Below are 26,661 nucleotides of genomic sequence, written 5' to 3' on the forward strand. Positions count from 1 at the left end.
TACTTTATCAGATTATAGTTACTAAAAAAGAGAGAGAAGTAGCAGGTCTTTTATCTGTCATCTGTGGGAAACATAGTTATGTATTAAAAGGAAAGAAAATTCATCATTTGAAGCTCAGTTTAAGCATTCTTATATTGGATGATAATTCAGGTTCCTTTTTTTTTTTTTGAGGTAGGGTCTCACTCTAGCCTAGGCTGACCAGGAATTCACTATGTAGTCTCAGGGTGGCCTTTAACTCACAGCGATCCTCCTACCTCTGCCTCTCTAGTGCTGGGATTAAAGGCATGTGCCACCACGCTTGGCTGGGTTTTCTTATTAAAGGCTTTGTGAAACTTCCTCTGAAGAAATTTTATCTCTGTTATGCACTTTTATCAACACACTTGAAGCCCTGAGGCAACCATCATATTAATACCAATGTTACTGAATTTTAGCTCATAGAAATCACCACTTTGAGCTATAGAGATGGTTTAGCAGTTAAGGCACTTGCCTGGGAAGCCTAAGGACCCAGGTTGGATTCCCCAGAGCCCACATAAGCCAGGTACACATGGTGGTGCATGTGTTTGCAGTTTGTTTGTGGTGGCCAGAGGCTCTGGTGTGCCCAGTCTGTCTCTCTTTCTCTCCACTGATAGATAAGTAAATAAAACAAATCATATTTCCCTTTTAAACAGACTTTTTATAAACTTCAGGAGTACATGGCTGTTTCAGGAATATTCCCACGCACGTGTTTGGGCATGCGCCAAGTGGCTAGTTTGCTAGTGATGAGAAATGAATCACAAGACGAAGTTCAACTGCAGACTTTCCGGCTTGGCTGCGTGGCATCTGGAGCTGAAAGGTTACATACCAAGCAAAACGTAGAGCAATTCTTCATTCAGTGAAGCTAGGTCTGCTCACAGAGCATCATCGCACAGCAGCAAGGTGGGAAGGAAGCCTCTTGGTCTTCCAATGCACTCATCATTGTTTACTTCTGTTTGGGATCCTCACCCACAGCACATTAGTAATACAAATAGTTAATGAGTTACTGGAAGGAAAAACAGCCATGTAGCATTGCCAGCCTCGGGTCATATTCCACCTTCCAGCTCCCTCTCTCCACTGGCAAATAAAGATCTCCTTTGAAGTGTGACTTTTGTCACAGCCCGTTGCTAATGGAATGAACTTTATAAGGTCAACACAATTGTGATGTTTGTGCGACTTATAATACCTGTGTTTGTGTTAGTAATTTTGTGGGCAGCAGGGTCAATTTCAGCTCCGTTTGGTAAATCACCTAGCACATTCATTCTTATCTTCAATAAAGAGTGATTTTGCTAAAAGATGCTAACCATCCCAAACTTAATTGCAACTTTTCAATAGTGATAAGGATGTGGTTTATTTAATTCATAGTCACTTTTTAAAAATATATTTTATTTATTTATGAGAGAGAGAGAGAATGGGTGTGCTAGGGCCTCTAGCCACTGCAAACGAACCCCAGATGCACGCACCCCCTTGTCCATCTATCTGGCTTATGTGGGATCTGGGGAATCAAACTGGAGTCCTTTGACTATGCAGGCAAATGCCTTAACTGCTACGCCATACTTTCCAGCCTCCATAGTCACTTTTCAAATGCCTACTATGTGCTATGGAAAGGGATACAAAAACAAGATGTCATTGCTACATGTCAAAACACATGTAGGGCCTGGGGGCCTGGCTCCATGGTAGAGCACTTACATATATGTGAGACAACCCTAGATTTGATCCCGAGCACCACAAAATACAAACACAGACAAAAAAGCCGACATTTAGTTAAGGAAAAAGAAACAGTTTTTATTATATTATTATATTGGCCAATATTATTTATAACTTTCCTAGAGGTAACTAACATAGTGATTTTGAAGTATAAATAGTTCTTATCACTCTGCAAGCTGAAAGAAGGACTTAGTACAGGTATTTGATTGTCTTTACTAAGCAAAATTCACAAGTGAGATAGAAGAGAGAATGGCCATTCAGGGGCCTGCAGCTGCTGCAAACCCACCCAGAGGCACGCGCCGTTTTGTGTATCTGGCTTATGTGGGTGCTGAGGAATCAAACTCATGTCTTTAGGCTTTGTAGACAAGCACCTTAACCACTGAGCAATCTCCCCTGCCCACAAGTGAAATATGTTAGCATGATAAAGTTAAGATCCATCCCCTCCTTTCAACCTGCCTGTCTCAACCATCCAAACAGCTCGGCTTGCTATGATATTGCAGCGTAGCTAAGGATGGCCTTGAATGCTTTGGGTCCTCCTTCCTCCTCCTCTGAGTGCTGGTCAACAGGTATGCGTCACCACCCCTGCCTTAAAACTGAGCAAAACACTGGGCTGGGAAGATGGCTCAGTATTTAAAAGGCCCCATTTCGCGAAGCTTGCCAGCACAAATTCAGTTCCCCAACACCCATGCAAAGCCAGTTTGCTGCATCAAGACACCCTGTTTCACAGCAGTAAAACACAGATACCTTCTCTGACCTCCATACATGTGCCATGGCACACGCATGCACAACCCCTGAAATAAATAAGTAACTATGTTTTTTTTTTTTTAAGTTAAGGAAAACAAAATAACAATTTTGTTATACCACTCATTTTGCTATACAAAAGTCAATAATATCAGATGATTCACATATCCCAAATTTATTTTCTTCTTGAATATATCAGTGTTTACTTAAGCAACACATTGACTTAGATGTATTTATCTGTAGTAATCTGGGATTGAATGTAGGTACCACAGACATGTTAGACAAGCACTCTACTTCCGGCTGTTAGCCCCAGCCATCTCTTTGATTTTTGAGACAGGATCTCACTAAACTGCCCAGGCTGGTCTTGAACTCAATCTTATCCCAGGCTGGTCTTGAACTTTCCATCCACTTGTCTCAGCCTCCCAAGCAGCTGGGATTACAGGATTGTAACATGACTACAGGTTCAGATAGATATATCATAAGTAGAATTAATTCTTTCTTAGTTCTAAGGTTTTTAAAAATATTCAAGGATTTAAAGGATTAATGCCAGGAAAATACACAGCTAACTTAATCACTGATTTTTCATCCACAGGATATAAAGAGAAAGATCTTTTTTTTTTCTTTTTCTAAATAGCTTCAGTTCTGTTCTACCAAATCCCCTTGAGTTACCTACTTATGGTATCTTGGGTTTCTGGTGATATTCAGTTATCTAAAATTCTGCCTAGTTTGACCCACTTCTGCTCACCTCAGAGAGCCTTCCACATAGGATGTTAGCCAGCCTGAGGACTCAAAACAGCTGGCAAACGGTTTTTTTCCCTCCTGGTCAGACCTCTTGGCAGGCAAGTGTGATTGGATCTTGGTCATCAATAGGATGAAGTAATGCAGACCACAGACTCACAGCTTGTTTACTGGAAGTCACTGAAGACATTAAGATTTTTTTAAATAAATAAATATTTTTATTTTTATTTATTTATTTATTTGACAGAGAGAAAAAATGGGAGAGATAGAAAGAGAATGGGCATGTCAGGGTCTCCAGCCACTGCAAACGAACTCCAGACATATGTGCCCCCTTGTGTATCTGGCTAACGTGGGTCCTGGGGAATCTAACCTGGACCCTTTGGCTTTACAGGCAAATGCCTTAACAGCTAAGCCATCCCTCCAGCCCATGATTTTTTTTCAAAAAAATTTTTTCTTAGCAACTTCCATGATTATGAACAATATCCCATGGTAATGCCCTCCCTCCTCCCACTTTCTCCTTTGAAGCTCCATTTTCCATCACACCCCCTCCACATCTCAATCAGTCTCTCTTTTATTTTGATGTCATGATCTTTTCCTTTTTTATGATGGTCTTGTGTAGGCAGTGTCAGGCACCATGAGGTCATGGATATCCAGGCCATTTTGTGGTCTGGAGGAGCATGTTGCCTTCCTTTGGCCCTTACATTCTTTCCACTGCCTCTTCCACAATGGACCTGAGCCTTGGAAGGTGTGATACAGATATTGCAGTGCTGAGCATTCCTGTCACTTCTTTCCAGCACCATGACACCTTCTGAGTCATCCCAAGGTCACTGCCATCTGAAAAGAGAAGATTATCTACCAAAAGTGAGAGTAGCATTAATATAAGGGTATGAACATTAAGAGAACTGCTTACTGGGCAGTTTGATGAGCATAGTATATCCATTTAGCCAGGCAGCAGCAGATGTTACACCCCTAGGCCTCATGACTACCCCTGTTTTAAGTTTTCAGTATCATGGATGTATTCCCTCCCATGGAGCGGACCTCCAGTCCAATTAGAGGGCAGTTGGTTTCTATCATGACAGACATGCCACTATTGCACCTCATTTGGTCTGGCTGGCCAAATATAAGTACTGCAGTGTCCACTAGTGAGTATCTTCATTGGTGATTTCTTTCTCTCCCATTGAACTGCATGCAGAATGGCTTCTTCCAGCTTTCTGTCAGCTGGTCTACATGGAGGAGGTTATCAGCTCCGTTCCAGCAGGATTTCTCAGTGACCTTGCAGCCCAAGTATGTGGAATCTTCAGCAACAGGGCCTTACCATCTATTCCTGGTGGGAAACCAAGGGCTTCGGTAATGGCCTATAATGGCATCAGGGGACCTTCCTGTCCAAGGTATCCCATCCCTGGCACTGAAAATTTTCTAGCAACAATCTACACCAAGAATTTTTTATTACCTGCCATCACCAATGTAAGTATGGACTCGGAAGAGGACATTTTGCAATTTACAGCATATGGTGGCCTGTTGACAACCTTGCTACACTGTTCATTCAAAATCCACTTAAGGCCTGAGGGTGTGGCTCAATGGTGGAGTGTGTGCTTAGAATGTAAAGTCCCAGGTTCCATCCCTGGCACCAAAATAAAAGAGAGAGAGAGAGGTATTTATTGAACTGGAGAGATGGCTTAGCGGTTAAAGCATTTCCCTGCAAAGCCAAAGGATCCCGGTTCGACTCTCCAGGTCCCACGTAAGCCAGACGCACGGGGGCGGGGTGAAGGAGGGCGGGTTTGCATGTTTCTAGAGTTCATTTGCAGTGGCAAGAAGCCCATTCTTTCTCTCTTGCTTTTCTTGTTTTGTTTTGTTTTTTTTCAAGGTAGGGTCTCACTGTGGCCCAGGCTGACCTGGAATTCACTATGGAGTCTCAGGGTGGCCTCGAACTCACGGCGATCCTCCTACCTCTGCCTCCCAGGTGCTGAGATTCAAGGTGTGCTCCACCATGCCTGGCCTTTCTTTCTTTCTTTTTGATTCTTTCCTTGCAAATAATTTAAAAAGAAAGAAAGAAAGAAGAAAGAGACGGGGTAGTAGGGGGGAGGTAGGAAGGAAGGAAGGAAGGACAGAAAGAGGGAGGAAAGAAAGACTGGCGGCCCGGTACAGATGGGGTCAAAAGTGGAGGACAGATGACCGTTTCTTCTGGCCGCCACCTGAGCAGGGGCGTGGACATCTGTGCACACACGTGTGCACCACACCCACCCCGCCCCTCCCTGCACACGCCACACACAGGCACAGGAAGTAAACAGGCAGTCCAAACAGGACATTTTCTTTTTGTTGTTGGAAAAATCAATCTAAAAGCAAACGTATAAGTTGGGGTGGGTGCTAGCTGCCATATTAATTGATTTCTTTTTTTTTTTTTTTAAAGAATACATTTAAGATTTTTATTTATTTATTTATTAGAGACAGGAGTGGGATGGGGAGAATGGGCGCCCCAGGTCCTCCAGCCACTGCAAACGAACTCCAGACACATGTGCCGCCTTGTGCATCTGGCTTACGTGGGACCTAGAAAATCAAACCTAGGTCCTTAGGCTTCGCAGCCAAGTGCCTTTGCTGCTCAGCCATCTTTCCAGCCCTGATTTCTGTGCTCAAATCTTTCAGTTAGGTAACAGTCTTAGGAGGGAGTTAGACATTTACATGTCACCATGAGAAAGCTGACTTGAGCAGCCATGACAGCATCTTCACTTTATGGTCCTGATAAACTGGCCTTGAACTCAGAATCTGAAGCCAGCTGGCTGCTTGGAGCCATGGCGCATATGCAGGGAATAATATTCTACTATGTGTGTAGAAATTGGGTAAAAGAAGCCTGACCTTGTGGCTCACACTTGCACTCCCAGCACTGGGCATAGAGGGAAGGGAGAGAGGCAGGAGCATCAGAAGTTCAAGGCCAGCCTGGGTTATGAGACCTGCCTAGTTTATATGGAACAGGGATAGAATTCAGGGCTGGCACACGCTAAACAAGCATTCTACCCACAGAGCCACTGAGTACACACCTGTAGTCTCAATCATTTGGGATGCTAAGGTAGGAGGATTGCAGGAGCCCAGGAAGTAGAGGCCACCCTGGGCAAGAAACACAAGCGCGCGTGCGTGCACACTCACACACACACACACACACACACACACACACACACACACCCTGTAATATTTTTAAAAATTATGAAAACATAAAAATCATTGTTTTTTATCATTCTTAATTTAAAAATATTTCTTTCCTTTTCTTTTTATTTATTTATTTGAGAGAGGGAGAGAGAAAGAGGCAGATAGAGGATGGGTGCTCAGGGCCTCCAGCCACTGCAAAGTCCAGATGCATGCACCCCCTTGTGCATCTGGCTTATATGGGTACTGGGGAGTTGAACCTGGGTTCTTTGGCTTTGCAGGCAAATGCCTTAACGGCTAAGCCATCTCTCCAGCCCTAGATGTTTATTTTTTATTAGAGAGAGAATGGATGTGCCAGGGACTCTTGACACTGCAAACGAACTGCAGATGCATACACTACTTTCTGCACCTGGCTTTATGTGGATCCTGAGGAAGTGAACTCAGGCCATCAGGCTTTGCAGGCAACACCCTTAACCACTGAGCCATCTCTTTAGGCCATTCCTAATGTTTTAACATTCTTTTTTAGATTTGTTTTTATTTGTTTGTTTATTAGAGACAGAGAGAGTCAGAATGGGAGTGCCAGGGCCTCTAGCCACTGCAAATGAACTCCAGACGCTTACATGGGCACTGGAGATTCGAACCTCAGTCCTTATGCTTAGCAGGCATGCACTTTAACTGCTAAGACATCTCCCCAGCCCCTATTTTCTTTTGAGACAGGGTCTCAGGTATCCCAGACATCTTGAATCCAGGAGGTCCTTGAACTCCTGATCCTCCTGTCTCCAACTTCCCCAAAATTATTAAAGAAGTATAAGGAACCAGAAATTGTTAAACAGAGAGCTGTGTGAAAGTTTGATGCTGGGAGTATGTTTTGGTTTATCATTGTTTGATGACATTGACATTTAAAAAATATTTTTATTTATTTTAGGGAGAGAGTAAGTATATGGGCCCTCTTACCAATGCAAATGAACCCCAGACACATGTGCCACTTTGTCTGGTTTTACATGGGTACTGGGGAATTGAACCTGGACCAGCAGGCTTTGCAAGCAAGTACCTCTAACAGCAGAGCCATCTCTCCAGCCTATGATGACATTATTTTAACCAGATCACGTGAAATTATCTTTACTTACTTGTAATTATTAACTCATTTTTAATTATTGCCAAGTAACTTGTAACTTATTTGCAATAATTGCCAAGTAGAAAAGGTGTACTGTTTATCTTTGCACCTGTTAATATTTTATAGCTTTTTGGAAACAGAGACCATAACACAGAAGGGACAAGTTCACACTTATTTTTATTCCTGTGGTGGCCTATTTATTTATTTATTTTGGTCTTTTGAGGTAGGGACTCACTCTAGAACAGGCTGACCTGGAATTCACTATGGAGTCTCAGAGTGGCCTTGAACTCATGGCGATCCTCCTACCTCTGCCTCCCTAGCGCTGGGATTAATGGCGTGCGCCACCATGCCCGGCTCTCCTGTGGTGGTTTGAACGTAAGGTCCCTCACAGACTCATGGGTTTGAGTGCAAGGTCCCCAGCTCGTGGCACTATGGAAGAGTGGGGAGGTGGAGCCTTGCTTGAGGAAGTGAATCACTGGGGATGGTCTTAAGGTCTTGCAGCCTGAGCTGCTGTCTTGTTCCCTCATGCTCGGTATCCTCCTTGTTGATGTGACAGTACGATGACGCTGAGCTTTCTCCCCCGGCCGCGACGGACTCCACCCTGCGGACTTCCTCCCTGCCCCAAGCAGTCATTTTTTGCCCCAGCAATGAGAAAATACAATTCCTGAATGGCTTATTCTGTTTTTGTGGCAGATGCCCAATAGGATTTTCTTTCTTAAAACATATTTTCTCCCCAATGAGTGTTTGCGTATTTTTATTATAGCTAAAGTAATCTTGGCTGAGGTAAAAGGATTGGTTTTATGGGGCCTGTGTTCTTCCTAATTCCCTTCTCTAGGGAACTTAAAAAGCCCAGAGTTTTTTTTTTTTTTCTTCTTCTTCTTGCTTTTCCCATGTTGATGATAAAATACTTAAGATCACTATATGTGGCAGCTCATGCCTATAATCACAGCCAGCCTGGGCTACCTATTGAGACGCAAGATAATCTGGGCTTGAGTGAGACCCTGCCTTAAAACAAACAAACAAACAAACAAACAAACAAACAACAACAAAACAAAGACAAAACAGAACCCCAAAGCCCCTAAAATCAAAAAGTTACCTTCAAATGAATTTCCCATTTATCAGTAGTCTCTCTTGTGTATATTGTTTCCATTCAGCTGTTTTCTAAATATCTTTTTTTTAAAAAAAAATGTCATTTATTTATTAAGGAGAGAGAAAGAATGGGCATGCCAGGGCCTCCAGGCACATGTGCCTCCTTGTACATCTGCCTTAGGTGGGTCCTGGAGAATCAAACCAGGATCCTTTGGCTTTGCAGGCAAACATCTTAATTGCTAAGCCATCTCTCCAGCCCCTAATTGTTTTCAATGGACTCTAAAAAAATATTTTTATTTATTATTTCTTTGTGGGGGAGGGAGAGAGAGAAAGAAATGGGCATGCCCAGGGCCTCCTGCCACTGCAACCAAATTCCAGATGCAGGCATCACTGTGCATGTGGAATTTTATGGGTCCTGAGGAATCAAACCCAAGCTGACAGGCCTTGCGAGGAAGCACACTTGACTGCTGAGCCATCTCTCCAGCCATCAATTGCCTTTTTTAAAAAAACATATTAGGGCTGGAGAGATGGCTTAGCGGTTAAGCGCTTGCCTGTGAAGCCTAAGGACCCCGGTTCAAGGCTCGGTTCCCCAGGTCCCACGTTAGCCAGATGCACAAAGGGGGCGCATGCGTCTGGAGTTCGTTTGCAGAGGCTGGAAGCCCTGGCGTGCCCATTCTCTCTCTCTCCCTCTATCTGTCTTTCTCTCTGTGTCTGTTGCTCTCAAATAAATAAATAAAAATTTTAAAAAAATATTATTTCACTAAGTCTTTTTAAAATATATTTTTATTTTTATTTATTTATTTGACAGAAAGAAAGAAAGTAAGAAAGAAAGAAAGAAAGAAAGAAAGGGAGGGAGAGAGAGAGAATGGGTATGTCAAGGCCTCCTGCTACTGCAAAAAAAGCTCCAGACTCATGCGCCACTTTGTGCATCTGGTATACGTGGGTCCTGGGGAATCGAATCTGGGTCGTTTGGCTTTGTAGGCAAGTGCCTTAATCACTAAGCCATCTCTCCAGCCCTCAACTAACCTTTTACAAAATATTTTATTTATTTATTTGAGAAAGAGAGAAAGAAAGAAGGATAGATAGATAGATAGATAGATAGATAGATAGATAGATAGATAGAAATTTTCCAGGGCTTCTGCCACTTTGTGCCTCTGGCTTAAGGTGGATACTGGGGAATCGAATTCAGGCTATCAGGCTTTGCAATAAAATTACCTTTCATTGCTGAGCCATCTCTCAATCTTTCCACAGACCTGAAAAAGTATTTTCATTTATTTATTTGCAAACAGAAAGAGGAGACAGAAAGGTGAAGGAAGGGTGGAGGGGGAGAGAGAGAGAGAGAGAGAGAGAGAGAGAGAGAGAGAGAGAGGGAAGGAGGGAGGGAGGAAAGAAAGAGTATAGTTTGTGTTCCTGGCTTTTACATGGGTACCGGGGAATTCAACTGAGGTTAGAAGGCTTTTCAAGGAAGCACCTTTAACCATCATGCCATCTCCCCAGCCCTCAACTTACTTTTCTTGGTTGTTCTTGTTTGTTTGTTTGAGGCAGGGTCTCACTCTAACTCAGGCTGACCTGGAATTCACTACACAGTCTCAGGGTGGCCTCAAACTCATGGTGATCCTCCTACCTCTGCCTTCCAGAGTGCTGGGATTAAAGGCGTATGCCCCCATGCCGCGCTCAACTTACTTAAAAATTGTTTTTTGTTTATTTTTATTTATTTATTTGAAAGTGACAGAGAAAGAGGGGTGTGTGTGAGAGAGAGAGAGTGAGAGAATGGGCATACCAGGGCCTCCAGCTACTGCAAATGAACCCCAGATGCATGCACCCCCTTGTGCATCTGACTTATGTGGGTCCTGGAGAATTGAACTGGGATCCTTTGGCTTTGCGGGCAAACACCTTAACTGCTAAGCCATCTCTCCTACATCTTGTTTTTTTAATTAACTTATTTATTTATGAGAGAGAGAGTGTGTCAGGGCCTCTAGCTACTACAAAGGAGCTCCAGACACATGTGCTACCTTGTGCATTGGACTTATGTGGGTTCTGGGGAATCGAACCTGGATTCTTAGGCTTTGCAGGCAAACACCTCAACTGCTAAGCCATCTTCAGCTCATTTTTTTTTTTTTTTTTTTGAGAAAGAGTCTTTCATAGAACCTATAGTTCACCAGTTAGGTTAGATTAGCGGACACTGAGCCCCAGGACCCTTCTATCCCCATCTCCCCAGTGCTGGGGTTAGAGGCACCCACTGCTGCACTGGCATGCATGCTGGGCATGTAAACCCAGGGCTTCATGCTTGTGAAAGAAGCACTGTGCCCCTGAGCCATCGTTGAGATCCCTGACATTCATCACTTTTGGTTTAGTCAAGATACAAGTAACATTTTTGCATCTGTATGCAAATAAATAAATAAATAAATTAAAAAACAAGATGCAGGAGAGATGGCTTAGCAGTTATGGCATCTTGTTCTTTTTAAATTTTTATTTATTTATTTATTTGACAGAGAAAGGAAGGGGGGGGGGAGACAGAATGGGAACCCCAGGGCCTCCAGCCACTGCAAACGAACTCCAGATGCGTGCACCTCCTTGTGCATCTGGCTAACGTGGGTCCTGGGGAATCAAACCTGGGTCCTTTGGCTTGCAGGCAAATGCCTTAACCACTAAGCCATCCCTCCAGCCCGGTCTTGTTCTTTATTTTTCCATCTGGAGGTTTGTACATTGACCACCTTCCATACATGTGTTTGAGACATATGTTTCAGGTTAAGAAATTGTACCCTGGCTTGGGAAGTACTGTTTCGGACACCAGACTCAGAGGCTGGGAGTGGGCAGAAACATCGTCTGCTTTTTTTGTAAAAAGTCTCATCCTTCTTACATAGACTAAAAGTTCTTTGAAGCCATCCTTCATTAGCCCACTTGAAGCGTGTCTTCAACAGTGATACTGTTAACCATTTGCATAAGATCTATGGTCAATTTCCTCTCTGATTAATAATACCGGGTACTGGACCACAGGGGTTTAGCGTGTTGACAGGAAGAATTGCATCTTACTGAAGTCCAGGGAGATCGAGCCCGATGTTTCCTCATTATGGCTAATGGCCTGACACCGTCATGAAAGTTAATTAATTAGCGCAGCAGGCTCTGCTCTCTTAAAGCCACAGGGGTTTTCCACGCTGGGCTCTGAGCTCCCCCGCGTTGTCTTCGGAGCGCTTGACGGTGGGCTTGGCAGTAGTTGTTCAGACATACTGACAGCTTTTCCTGCCGGTCTGCAGTCGCTACATCGGCAACCTGCTCGTCTTAACTAAAACAAACAAACAAAAAACCAGGATTTCCTTGAGCTCTTCAGCCATCCCCACAGTTTCCACATTCACAAAAACCACACCAGCCAGCCATCTTCCAGCATCTACCCTGGTGTTAGGTGACTTTGCAGCCCTGACAGCTGAGCCACCAGGTACGGTTTCACTCGTGTTCTTTGCTCTCGCGCGCTCTTTCCAGGTCATGTTACGGAAGAAAGGGAAGGAACATGATCAGCGTTAGTCCACTTTAAAGAACCAGAGAAAGGAGGCCTCCCCACCGACTTTACTTTCTCCCAAGGGGCGGTCACCCCAGCACTGCATACCCTTCTGTAATAAGGAAAGCTAGGCAGACACTAACTCTGGACTCAGGCCTAGCTTTTTTTAAAAAAATATTTTATTTCTTTATTTATTTTGAGAAAGAGAGAGAGAGAGAGAATGAGTGACCTAGGGCTTCCAGCCACTGCAAACGAACTCCAGACTCATGCACCCCCTTGTGCATCTGGCTTACGTGGGTCCTGGGGAATTGAACTGGGGTCCTTATGCTTCACAGCAAATGCCTTCACCGCTGAACCATTTCCCCAGCCCCTAGGATTTTTTTTTTTTTTTTTTTTTGAGGTAGGGTCTCACTCTCACACAGGCTGACCTATAATTCCCTCTGTAGTCTCAGGATGGCCTTGAACTCACAGTGATCCTCCTACCTCCACCTCCCAAGTGCTGGGACTAAAGGTGTGTGCTACCACACCTGGCTTCAGGTCTGGCTTTCAAAGCTCCTTTACTGTAGTATGGTTTAAAAACTGGCACAGTTCTCTTGGATTGCATTAGGCATATCTTTCAGGAGCTGGGGAGATGGCTCCGCGGGTAAGGTGCTTGCTGTGTAAGCATGAGGACTGGAGTTCAATCCTCAGCACCCTTGTAAACCGCTAGGCAGCTCCAGGTTGAGTTCCGTCTCAAGAAGTAAAGTGGAAGGGACAGCTGAAGACACGAGCTCTTCTCTGGTCCCAGCATAAGTGCCACATACATGCACACACCACACACCCGCGTCTATTTTTACCTTCTTCTACACAATAACAACGTAACATTCAGTGTCTAATTGTCTTATGATTGCATGCCATTTGGCTCAATCCAGGTAAAGATCGAATAATAGGGACTTAAAACATACTTAAAGCCGGGCGTGGTGGCGCACGCCTTTAATCCCAGCACTCGGGAGGCAGAGGTAGGAGGATCGCCATGAGTTCAAGGCCACCCTGAGACTACAGAGTTAATTCCAGGTCAGCCTGGGCTAGAGTGAGACCCTCCCTTGAAACAAAGGAAAAAAAGAAAAAGAAAATAAAACAAAGAAAACCATACTTGAGGTGTTGGTTGTGGTGGTACATGCCTGTAATCTCAGCACTTGGTGGGGGGGGACAGAGGCAGGAACATCAGGAGTTCAGGGTTAACCTCAGTGAAATAATTAGTTCAAGGCTAGCCTGGGATACATGGGTCCCTGTTTCAAAAACAGAAACAAACAATACCCTTCCCTCCAAGACACAAAGCATGTAGGAAGCAGACAGAGCAGATCATGACTGTGATCTCACACACGGGCTGGGGTGGAAGGATGGTTGAGTTTGAGGCCAGCTGGGGCTACAGAGTAAAGTCCTATCAAAACAAAACAAAACAAAACCGTAGCAAAAACATAAATCTAAACCAAACTACAAGTCATTATTAGGGCTGGGCATTATTCTAAAGACTTGACTATCATACTATGCTCACCAAGCTGCCCTATAAGCCCTTCTCTTAATGTTCATATCCATAAGTTAATGCTATTCTCACTTTTGCCTAGAGAAGCTTCTCTTTTCAGATGGCAGTGACCTTGGGATGACTCAGAAGGCACTGCAGTGCTGAGAAGAAGTGACAGAGGAGTGCTCAGCACTGAGACATCTCTAACACACCTTCCAAGGCTCAGGGTCCATTGTGGAAGAGGTGATGGAAAGAATTTAAGAGCCAAAGGAAGGGTAGGACTCCTTACAATGTGCTCCGCCAGCCACAAAATGGCCTGGATATCCATGACCTCACAGTGCCTGACACTACCTACACAAGACCATCATAATAGGAGGAAAAGATGATGATGCCAAACTAAAAGAGAGACTGATTGAGAGAGGGAGGGGATATGATGGGGAGTGGAGGTTCAAAGGGGAAAGTGAGGCAAGGGAGGGAATCACCATAGGTTATTGTCTACAATTATGGAAGTTGTGAATAAAAAGTAAAAGTGAAAACTGACAAACACAAAGACCTGACCGAGAGGGCTGTACGTGTATGAGGTGGGGCGGTGCGCTGGGATCGAACGTGGTACGCACACCTTCCAGCACTTCGACTGTAACCCCAGCCTTGATCTCTTTAACCCTTCCCTGAGCATAATGGCTGTTGCAGTTCCAGCCCTACTTCCCCCTCATTTCAAATCTTACTTTTACTGAGTCAAGCGAAGAAGCAGATGTCTGTAATCACAATAATCAGGAAGCTGAGGCAGGAAGACAGTCTGTGCCCAGAAATCATAGGCTAGCCTGAGAACATAGCTCAACTTGGCATCAAACAAATGAACAATCTTCACCCCTGGCCTTTATTGTATATTAAATACCTGTATACACTTGGATCTTTCTTTTTTTTTTCCCAATGGGTCTGTTTATTTCTATGCCATTCTATGCCAGCTTCACAGTAAATGGCCTTAATATATAATCTAATATCTGATAAGTTGGACCCTCTTTCATTATTCATATAATGGTCTTTGGGCAGGGGTAGAGACTTCACCTGGTATGTATAATGTTTTAGATTAGAGTTCCAGCACCAGAAAAGACAGGATAAAGGAAAGAAAATTTTGGCTTTTTTTTTTTTTTTTTTTTTCCCAAGGTAAACCTGGAATGTACTTTATAGTCTCAAGCTAGCCTCGAACTCAGTTATCCTTCTACCTCAGCCTGGGATTAAATGAGCATGCCACCATGGTCATTGCAGCGTCTTTTTTTTTGCAGATGGCCATGACCTCTGGGGAGCCTGGTTAGAGTTCTGAGAATGTGTGACAGCTCCGCACTACATGAGACATGAACTCCAGGCCCTCCTAGGCTCAGGAAATAATTCAGGAAGAGGCCATGGGAAGAATGCAAGAGCCAAAGGGTGGGGAGGAGTGCTTTGTTTCAAAAGCTGACATGAAGTGGCCAGTGAATTCATGACCTTCCAGAAAACTACCTGCATAAGACTTGCACAATATTGGGCTCGTCAGCATTTGTCATGGATAGTGAAAAAGGGAAAACAAAACAAAACAATACAACGCCAGACATTGTTGTAGTCAGTTCCACATTGCTGGGACGAACATCCAAACCAGACAGTTTATAGGAGGAAGGGTTTATTTCAGCTTACAGATCCAAGGGTGTGTTCCATTAGTGGCAGAAACAGCTGGCTCCCATTCATAAGCCGAGAGAGAGAGAGAGAGAGAGAGAGAGAGAGAGAGAGAGAGAGGGAGGGAGGGAGGGAGGGAGGGAGGGAGGGAGGGAGGGAGGGAGGGAGGGAGGGAGGGAGAGGGAGGGAGGGAGGGAGGGAGGGGGAGGGGGAGAGAGGGGGAATATGAGGCGAGACCACCAAGCAGCCAGCACCAGAAGCAAACACACAAGAGTAACAAGCAGTGGGGGTCCCAGGCAGAGCTCAGACACTCTGCACACCTTTGACCTGGAATCCAGATTCACCCCCAGTAACACCTTGGGGCTGTGCCTCAGGATCCACCCTCAGTGACACTGCTTCCAGCCAGGAGGCTGGAAATCCAAGTTCTTAATAAAACACCTGAGTCTTTTGGGGGACATAACATTCAAACTACCACAGACATATGCGGGGCTCCTTCCCGCTCAGGTAGTGCCGAGGGAAGGACCAGGCCTGCTGGTTCCTCCCTAGGGGTTGAGGAGGATGATGAGCGTCGGACGACTCAGAAACCTCTCCTGGCCACCGGAGAAAAACCACACTGCGTTGGGAGTCTTTTCAATGCAGAAACAACTCGCTTTATTACTCTGAGCAGTTGCCTATATCATGTTGTGGATGAAGGCGGGGATTTTAGGATGGGGGAAGAGGTAAGGGCCAATAGTAAACTGTAACTATTGAAATGGTAATTACAATTGCCACACGGAGGTAACAGGCCAGAAGCCATTAGCCATCTTGCTGAGTCATAGCTGGCCAGAGACAGGTCGCCAAACTTTAGCTAGGCTCAGGAAGTTCCACTAGGCCTCACGCCTGGGCCTTTCAGGGCCCAACAGACATCAAAATAGAAGACTGGTTATTTAGAAAGAAGGGGTTCACAATTGCTTAGGCAATAAAACTACAGATTAATCACTGGGACTCATGACATTACAAAGATTTTGCACTGCAAAGGACACAGTGAAAAAAGCAAAGAGGCAACCTACAGAATGGGAAAAAAATCTTCGCCAGCTATGTATCTGATAGAGGATTAATATCTAGGATACACAAAGAACTCAAAAAGTTAAATAATAAGGAATCAAACAAGCCAATCAAAAAATAGGCTATGGAGCTAAATAGAGCATTCTCAAAGGAAGAAATACGAATGGCATATAAGCATCTAAAAAAATGTTCTATGTCACTAGTCATCAGGAAATGCAGATTAAAACTACATTGAGATTCCATCTCACTCCTGTCAGATTGGCCACCATCATGAAAACAAATGATCATAAATGCTGGCGGGATGTGGAAAAAGAGGAACCCTTCTACACTGCTCGTGGGAATGCAATCTGGTCCAGCCATTGTGGAAAACAGTGTGGAGGTTCCTAAAACAGCTAAAGATTGATCTACCATATGACCCAGCTATAGCACTCCTAGGCATATATTCAAAGGACTCATCTCATTTCCTTAGAAGTACGTGCTCAATCATGTTTATTGCTGCTCAATTTATAATAGCTGGGAAATGGAACCAGCCTAGATGTCCCTCAACTGATGAGTGGATAATGAAAATGTGGCACATTTATACAATGGAGTTCTACTCAGTGGTAAAGAAAAATGAAGTTATGAAATTTGCAGAAAAATGGATGGATCTGGAAAGCATTATACTAAGTGAGGTAACCCAGGCCCAGAAAGCCAAGTGCCACATGTTCTCATATGTGGATCCTAGCTACAGATGATTGAGCTTCTGCGTGAGAATGAAAATACTTAGTAGCAGAGGCCAGTAAGTTTAAAAGGGGACATAAAGGGAAGAGAAAGGAAGGGAGGAGGGTACTTAATAGGTTGATATTGTATATATATAAGTACAATGATTGAGATGGGGAGGTAATATGACGGAGAATGGAATTTCAAAGGGGAAAGTGAGGGGGGTGGGGGAGGGAGGGAATTACCATGGGATATTTTTTTATAATCATGGAAAATGCTAATAGAAATTAAAAAAAAAGAAAGAAGGGGTTCAGTTGGAAGGGACAAAAGAAGGTAATGGGGGCTGAAGGTATGGCTTAGAGGTTAAGGCACTTACCTGCAAAGCCAAAGGACCCAAGTTCAATTTCCCAGGACCCACATAAGCCAGATGCACAAGGTGGCCACATGCGCTTGGAGTTCGAGTGGCTGCAGGCCGTAGCATACCCACTCTCTCTCTTTTCCTCTCTGCAATTTTCTCTCTGTTAAATAAATAGATAAATAAATAAAAATTTAAAAAGAAGATAATGGGAGGAGATTATGATCAGAATACATTATATACACGTATGAAAATTGTCAATAAAATGTTTAAAAGCGAATTAGGAGAGCTTCTCCCTGTGCCTATTTTATTTGATGAAAATTAGGGACAGCTCATTTCTCTTTGTTCAGTAAAACCAACAAGTCTTATTTAGAATATGCAAGGCACCACTTCCGTGTTATGGAGGCTATAAACCACTCCAAGAAGGGGACCTAGTGGAATGTTATAGTCTGGCTGTAGGACTGTGAAAAGAAGACAAGCGAGAACCTGTATCATCAGACATGCTGTGCAGCTCGACTTTTATTAGCTCTTAAAGTTGAGCACAGTAGTAGTTTCCTGGTCTTTCTTGATGGTTGCCAGCCAGCCAGTCCCCTTAGGCTATGTAAAGCTGTAGAGAGCAGAGCAGGTGCAGCCTTGCCTAGACCTGACATCTCTGCCATGTAAGGAGTCAGGACTTCCTGTCTGCTCTCCCCCTTCTCTGGGTTGGTGGGGGAGGGACAGAGCACGCTTGTCCTTGCGTGTTTGGTATTACAGATGCTTTGAATTCCTGAATGTTTCAGTTCACTCTACATATTATTAACCAGCTCTGATGTTAACACATAGGAGTACGTTTCAAACATGTTTTCTTTTAGATTTTCTTATATGAGTTAAAGTTAGTATGCAGGGCTGGAGAGATGGCTTAGTAGTAAAGGCACTTGCCTACAAAGCCAAGGAACCCAGGTTCAACTCCTCAGGACCCACATAAGCCAGATGCACAAGGGGGCACAATCATCTGGAGTGTGTTTGCAGTGGCTGGAGGCCTTAGCATGCCCATTCTCTCTTTCTACCTGTGTATTTCTATATCTCTCTATTTCAAATAAATAAATAAAAATGAAATAAAATATAGTTAGTATACAAAGTAGTAAATTCGATTATGAAATTTAAAATATATATGTTTATTTTTATATTTTTATTTGCAACTAGAGAGACAGACACACAGAGAGAGAGAGAGAGAGACAGACAGAGAGAATTGGCATGCCAGGGTGTCTAGCCACTGCCAACAAACTCCAGATGCATGCACTACTTTGTGCATCTGGCTTTACCTGAGTACTGGGGAATTGAACCCAGGTCATTAGGCTTTGTGGGCAAGTGACTTGCTTGCTGAGCTATCTCTCCAACCGCTGATTATGGAAGTTTTATACATATGTGTTGTTATACTTCGTTCTAATTCCTCTCCCTCAGAACCCTCCCGTGTGTCCTCTCCTGTCCGCCTCTGGCCATCCTGCAGGTGGTATCTCCTTGTGCTTTCATGTCATGAGAATTCATATTCTATTTCTTACCTGCTCTTTCCTCCCACCTTTAAGAGCTCTTCTTCTCCTTCCTCTCATGATCCTATTTTTAGTTTCATAACCTACACATACGTAACACACACACACGCACACACACACATACACACATTTTAAATCTGAAGTTCAGATATAAGAGAAAACATGAAGTGTTTGTCCTTCTGAGTCTGACTTATTTTGCTTAATATGATTATCTCAGGTTCCATCCATTTTCCTGTAAATGTCATGATTTCATTCTTCATTATGGTTGTTGCATAAAATTCCACTATGTCTATATACCACATTTTCTTCATCCATTCATTTGTTGATGGGCATCTAGGCTGGCTCCATTCCCTGGCTATTGTGAACAGTATAGCAATAAGCAAGTATTTGCAAGTATCTCTGTGGAAGGGCGACTTGGAGTCCTTTGAGTATGTTCCCAATTAATCACGTTTTCAGTAGGGTATGTGATCTGCCTTTACACATTTGCACATAATCTGATGTCACCCAATATTTTCTTGGGCAGATTCTTTATGTTGGTACTCTAGAAGCTTCATCTAACTCCACTATAATGAAACCTCTGTCAGTAGGTCCTGTGGGCCTCCAGTTGGCAATCCGTTCACTCCCTTGTGCAAGATGCTCATTATGTAACGTGTTATAAATAGTGCCTCTGGTCTTTTAGATGTGGCATGATTATTATGACTTAAATGCACAATGTGGGTGTTGCAGAATTTTTTTTTAGATGTTTTAAGAGATGCAAAAAAAAAAAAAGTGACAAGAGAGCTTGGATTGTAGCTCAGTAATAAAGTGTTCGCCTAGTATGCACCCTGAACTTGCTCCTCTCCTCCTCTCCCCCTGAAGAAAGGAAAGAAAAGGAGAAGGGAGATGTGCATTTTCCTCAGGAATATCCGTGTAAGCTCAATGCCAAATATGGCTGCGGTATACCCGTCTGAAGGATGGACGTAGAATGGGACCACTCCATATCCCGAGGATTCCACTGCCATGCTCAGTGCAGGAAAAGGACTGAAATGAGCAGATATTTCGCAATCATGCTACATCTTCATGACTATGTCATGGAGGCATCTTGTTAAAAGGCATTAGACAATTTTACTTGCACCCCCATGCTAAGATTAGACAAAGATAACTAATGATCTGGCCAGCAGCTAGGGAAATGGCCAGCTGGGAGAACTCTCCCAGCTGTACCCTTGGTGGTGGCCTCACAGGAGCCCTGGCAGAGGGCTATTCTTAGTGGAGACACTGGCAGAGCTTCAGAACTTAATCAGGTTGGCTTACTCACAGATTTCTCCAGGATCTTTTACATCATGGGCCTCTATTCTAGGTCCTGGAAGTATGGCAAGATAAAATGTGGCTCTTCCTTCCTGGGGCTAACTTTCTACTACAAGGATGAACACTGAAAGGTAAACACTGTGATTTCAAGATAATTTACAACATGCTAAGTGATGTTTACAGTTAAAACAAAAGCAAAACAAGTCAGGTTTGGTGTCTCACACCTGTAATTCCTGCCCCCCCCCATACTTGGGAGGGTGACTGCTACAAGTTCAAGGCCACCACAGTGTACTAGTGAGTTCCAGGTCATCCTGGGTTACATGATGTGATCCTGTTTCAAAAGTAAAACAAAACAAACCACAAACATATTTAAACTTTTTTTTTAAAACAGATTTTTAAAAAGTTATTTTTTATTTATTTTAAATTTATTTATTAGGGAGAGAGAAAAAAGCAAGAGAGAGAGAGAGAGAATGAATGGGCACGCCAGAGCCTCCAGCCACTTCAAACAAATTCCAGATGCATGCGCCACCTTGCGCCTCTGGCCTATGTGGGTCCTGGGGAATCAAACTTGGGTTCTTTGGCTTTGCAGGTAAGTGCCTTAACCACTGAGCTATCCCTCCAGCCCTTAATTGGCCTTTATTGAGTCTAACTTTCAGCTCCAGTGATGTATCACTTGCTAATCTTCATTTCATGGACTGTGCTTTTGATTAATTGCATCTAAAAAGCCATTGCAAATCCCAAAGATACTTATATTTTCTACCATCTTCTACAGCGTTTACCTTGTAGGAGTCATCTAGTGACATACTTACATATGTTACTATTTAACACTGCTATAGGATGTATATGAAACATATATTTTCTCTCCTCATCTCTGTAGCTAACTATCATCCATTACCGTGACAGGGATCAAACCCAGAGCCTCATATATACTAGGCAAGCAGTCTGTCATGACTGCTTTATAATCTTGAAGTTGTATACTGTCATGTGACTTTTAATTTCAATACTTTTGGCTGTTTGTGGTCTTCTTTTGTCTTTACATGTGAGCTTTATAGTTTGTTTCCTGAAATTCATACAATAACCTGTTGGGATTTTGGTTGGAATTAATTTGGATCTGTAGATGAAGTCAATAAGAACTGACTTTCTGTGCATTTCTGAAGTTTTGCCCTAAACTTTAGATTTTTTTTTTTTTTTGGTTTTGTTTTTTTGAAGTAGGGTTTTGCTCTAGCCCAGGCTGACCTGGAATTCACTATGTAGTCTCAGGCTGGCCTTGAACTCACGGTGATCCTCATACCTCTGCCTCCCAAGTGCTGGAGTTCATTTGTAGTGGCTGAAGGCCCTGGTGTGCCCATTCTCTCTCTCTCTGCCTCTTCTTTTCCCCCCTCTCTCAAATAAATAAAAAAGAAAGAAAGAGCTTACTATAATTTATAAAAAAATTACAAGAAATATTGTTTGAAATGTCAAAGTACTGGTAATCATGTTTATTTTAGGCCAAGTTGAAAGGAATGCAGTGTAATCTGGTGTTTCTTGTAGTATATGACTTTTAAGTTTCCATTTATGCAGGGGACTGAGTGAGCCCAGGCATCACTTACATAGCTGTGATTGTAAAAGACATGCTGAGTATGGAAAGCATTGAGTCAACTTTCTAAATGTGTTGCAAACCTCAGTTTCCCCCTCTTTCTAAGTTTGGGACAGTTTTATTTATTAAGCGTGTGGTTTATGATTTACAAAGGTAAGTAGACTCATTCCCAACAATCAGAATATAAATGTGTGCTAATGGAAATAGTTCAGTACCAAGCATGTGGTCGTGGCATCCTCAGTGCTCGCTCCAGAAAACTAGGCTGTGGGTGAAATCCGGGGCCATTTTCTCTATCATAAATGTAGCAAGTCCAGATAAATTTTCCATAGACTGGGGGGTAAGGAGATGACTTGGTGGATACAGCACCTGCTGTGCATGCATGAGGATCTGGGTTCGGATCCCCAGCAGGGCAACGACCTGTAATCCCTGTGCTACACAGGCAGAGGGATAGGGGATTCCCCAGACACCCTGACACACTGGCCAGCCAGACTAGCCAAACAGAGGGGACCCTGGGGTCAAGTGAGAGACCTTGCCTTTGTAAATAAAGTGAAGTCATCAAGGAAGACACCTGACTTCATTATGTTAACACACATGCATACACACACCAGACACACATAGACAGGTAAAAAGAAATAATGCATCGCCTGCACGTGACCCAGTTTTCAACATTCCCTTAGCAGGGAAGGAAGAGCTGTCCTAAGACTGTGTCTCTGAAAGTTTCAAGGTAGCCTTTGTGAGTCTCCAGAGCTACCCTGATACAATCATCCAGTCACTGCATTGCTGAGCCTTTATAATGGCTTTTCTTTCCTATCCTTTAATCCCAACTTCTTCCAGGCTTTGAGTAACTCTCAGCCTGGGCAAATCAGTGTAGTTAGCGCGTCGTGGTGGCGCACGCCTTTAATCCCAGCATTTGGGAGGCAGAGGTAGGACTGCCATGAGTTCGAGACCACCCTGAGACTACATAGTGAATTCCAGGTCAGCTTGGGCTAGAGTGAGCCCCTACCTCGAAAAATAAATAAAGTCAGTGTAGTTGTCTTATCGAACTAATGAACTGACACCAGGCCAGGGTCTTGGTAAGTAGTCCTGGCTGGCCCTTGGGGAGTCGTAGCAAACCTCCTGCCTCAGCCTCCCGAGCGTTGGGTTTACAGGTCTGCACCATCACACCCGGTTTGCCCAACGATTTCAAAGTGTTCCGAATACTGTGACCTCCATTTGCTTCCAAAGGGAGTGCAGTTGCCAATTCAACTATGTGTGTTCTCTCTCCCTTGTACACAGCAGGTCCGGGAACAAGACGCTCAAATTAATCCACTTTAGCTAGACTCAGGCCAAGTTCACGGCCAGATCCAAGGGTTATTTCAGGACATATTCTTTGCTTCCTCTTCAAACCTCAGAGTCCTGTGACCCTGCTGACCGGGTCAGCCGAAGCCATGTTTGCCCAGTAAAGACCGCCACGGGGCTCGGTAGAGCTCCACTGGGCTGTGACAGGGTCCAGCACGGCTTCGGCAGCCTCCGGAGGCGCTCGACTGGCCTGTATGAGGGCTCGGCAGAGCTCGGCACGGTTTCGGCATAGTTCGGTAGAGCTCGACTGCGGTTGGACGAGGGCTCGGCAGAGCTCGGCACGGCTTCGGCAGAATTCGGTAGCGCTCGACTGGGCTGTATGAGGGCTCGGCAGAGCTCGGCACGGCTTCGGCAGAATTCGGTAGCGCTCGACTGGGGTTGGACGAGGGCTCGGCAGAGCTCGGCACGGCTTCGGCAGAATTCGGTAGAGCTCGACTGGGGTTGGACGAGGGCTCGGCAGAGCTCGGCACGGCTTCGGCAGAATTCGGTAGAGCTCGACTGGGGTTGGACGAGGGCTCGGCAGAGCTCGGCACGGCTTCGGCAGAATTCGGTAGAGCTCGACTGGGGTTGGACGAGGGCTCGGCAGAGCTCGGCACGGCTTCGGCGGAGTTCGGTAGAGCTCGACCGCGGCCTGTATGAGAGCTCGTGAGGGCTCGGGCTCCTTCGGGTGGTCCCACAGTGGCCCGCAGCGCTCATGGATGGCCCTGTGGCCTCGGGAGCCGGCGAGAGCAGCGCGGCCCGCCCACGGTGCGGTGGCGGTGGCGGCGGCGGTGGTGGTGGTGGGGGGATAAGCACCCCGGCGCGCGCGTGACGCCCGTCCTCCCGCCCCGCCTCCGCGAGGCCCCGCCCCCTCCCCGGCGTGACGCCAGCGTCAGGCCAGTCCCGGCATGCTCTGCGGCCGTCGGCGGTCGAGCGCAGAGAGGATTGTCGTCGGCCGCCCCCGGTCCCCGTCCGCGTCCCCTGCGGCTTGTCGCTGCGCTCGGCGACCGTGCCGTCCGCCCGTCCGTCCGTCCGTCCGTTCACCCCCGAGCCCTCGTGGTCGACGGGCGTCCCCGGCACGGAAGGCTCCAGCAGCCTGTCGGCGCCCGCCGCGCTCGTGGTCGCCGTCGCCGTCGCCGTCGCCGTGGTGGTGTCCGCCGTCGCCTGGGCCATGGCTCACTACATCCACGTCCCGCCCGGCTCGCCCGACGTGCCCAAGCTGGACGTGACGGTGCAGGACCACGAGGAGCAGCGGTGCCGAGACGGGGCCCTGAGTCTCCTGCAGCACCTGCGGCCGCACTGGGACCCCCAGGAGGTTACCCTGCAGGTACAGCGACTCCCCCACGCCATCCCTGTCCACCCCACCCCATCGCATCCCCACCCAGCCCATCCCATGCCACCCCATCCCTTCTCTTCTCCACCTCATCCCGTTGCCATCCCATGCCACCCCATGCCACCCCCATCCACCTGCCACCTCCCGGCACCTACCGGCTTTCTGCCGCCCCCTGCCCGGTGGCTTTCGAGGACTGCCCTCCTCCACCTTCCCGAAGACACATTTTGATTATTTTTCCTCTTTCTAGTTGCACCCGCGGCTCCCGGGGACACATTGCTGTGGTCAGTGGCCTGGGTTCGTTTCGAGATGCTTCCAGAACCTCACTCCGGTCCCCTGGCTAGCTTGGGGTCTTTGCTCTTGTCATCTCCTCCTCCTCCTCCTCCTCTGCCCTGGGCGGTTCACTCTCTTGGATGCCCCTTAAATCTTTACTTTCCATCTATCTTCCCCAACCCTCCGCATCCTTGACCTGAGATGCAGTGGACCACATGCACCACACTTCCAAAAGTAAGGAAGGGGTGGCCCCAGGGTGTGTTGAGGCGTCTGTTGGCTAACTTGGCTTTACTTAATGTGTCCTCTGAAGTTTTGTTTTGATTTTTAAAGTTGCATGGGCAGTGACCTGATGGTACTTCTGTGAGCCCCACTGTATTCAGACACACACACACACACACATACACACACAGCCAAAAAAACACTAGGGGGAGAATAATCTCTTAAGAATGTAGAATTTTTTTTTTTAAATAACTTTGGAAGTTGTCATTTCCTCTACCTGTTGACTTGGAATGATTTGGCTTTGGTTTTTGAATATTTAGCTTAGAAATTACATACAAAGAGAGACTTCCTTTTCTCCTTTTTCCTTGGAAGCATGAAAAGCCAAGCAAGTACTTTTAAAGGCTGGGATATATTAGGGTTTGCCCTTAGATTATGCGCAGAAATGTCAGAACGTTTATTTGAATTATTCACATCCTCTGCCTTGCTTTGATGACTCCTAGTAAATTGTGGACTTTATTCAGCAAGGTTTATTGGCTTAATTCTTCCGCTAAGTTGTTTGCATATTATGACGAAAACATGAGCAGAAACTGTGTTCCTAGGACAGTTACTGACACTGGGCTGTAGCTGAGTTTTAGTTTCAGTTCTCACTAGAATAGTTATGAGCACATTGAAGGGACCCATGTGTTTGGGGAAGAAAAAAAAGCAAACGTGTTAGACAAAAGATTTTGCAATTTTGAGGCATTTATTGGCCGGGTATATAGGGGATGGTGGAATCTAAATGATTTCCATGGGTAATTAAAAATGATTATGCTTCCCTCAAGGAAGTTCTTTCCAAGTGGAAGTGTGTGTATTTATTTTGGCAGTGTTGGTGGTGAACAGAGGCTATTGTGGATCCTGGGCAAGTGTTTCACCCGCAGCCCTCACACTTGCTTGTCGTTTATTATGTGATATATTAACTCACTTGTAGCTTATTTGGGGCTGTAAAACTTAATAAACTCGTTTATTTTCTGTCAGATGGTTGTTCACTGGAGGCTGTGGTTTCCTGGTGAGCCCAGTGCTGGCTGCCCAGGTTACTTGTATCCCGTGACTTTAAACTTGAAGCCTTGGAGATTGGAATTTCCTTTGATGTTTTGTCCGTAGAATAGCAATAATAGTTATGGGTGGAGTGCTGTGCCAGAATGATGGGTATATAGTTTTAATCATCAGTTGCCTCAGCAGCCATATTAGGTAGGTGCCATCTCTTTTAGCTAAAGCTCAGAGTGAGATAAAGCCAGGTATAGGCGAGAGGACATAAAACTATTTTTTTGATTGTTGGAAAGGAAATAATTGTGATTGCATCATAGTTTGTAGTGATTTTTTTCATAGTGCAGGGTCTTTCTCCTTTCTTCTTCCTCCCTTTCACCCCTTTCCCTCTTCTCTGTCTCTCCTTCCGTCCCTCCTTCTTGTGACAAGAGGAGTGGCTGGTTGCTCTGCTGGCAGTCCTCCCTCAGACCCCTCAGTGGTGGCCCTGTGACGTGCTACCGCTCCTGACGTGTAGCAACTTCTCGCTGTGACCTTTGGGCTTCATAATCGCTCATATGCTTGTTTGTGAGTAATGGTAAACACCGTCTCTTCCTTGGCCCTGAGGTTGATATCAGAAATGCATTCCCTCCTTGTGCAAACTAAACATTTGGTCCAGAAGTTGAGACCACACTGTAAGTTGAATTGATGCTCATTTTCCTCTTGGCTCAGTAGACTGGACTTGACCCATGTGAGGTTGATAAGCCCACCTGATCGGACTTGACCCACGTGAGGTCCAGCCCACAAGCCCAGTAGATTGGACTGGACACTTGGTAGGTCTACAAGGTCAATAGATCCTTAC

General features: G+C 45.2%; 1 protein-coding gene across 1 annotated transcript in view; it reads left to right on the top strand.

The window, feature by feature from the left end:
• The first annotated feature begins 24,117 nt into the window (after positions 1 to 24,117).
• Positions 24,118 to 26,661, top strand: part of Etnk1 (ethanolamine kinase 1) — a 37,773-nt gene continuing 35,229 nt past the window's right edge. Inside the window, exon 1 of the mRNA XM_004664424.2 lies at positions 24,118 to 24,305. Coding sequence (XP_004664481.1) covers positions 24,150 to 24,305 — 156 coding nt within the window. The 5' untranslated portion in view covers positions 24,118 to 24,149. The remainder of the gene's footprint in view (positions 24,306 to 26,661) is intronic.

Source organism: Jaculus jaculus, chromosome 22 (assembly GCF_020740685.1).
Source record: "Jaculus jaculus isolate mJacJac1 chromosome 22, mJacJac1.mat.Y.cur, whole genome shotgun sequence".
NCBI classification, from domain to species: domain Eukaryota; kingdom Metazoa; phylum Chordata; class Mammalia; order Rodentia; family Dipodidae; genus Jaculus; species Jaculus jaculus.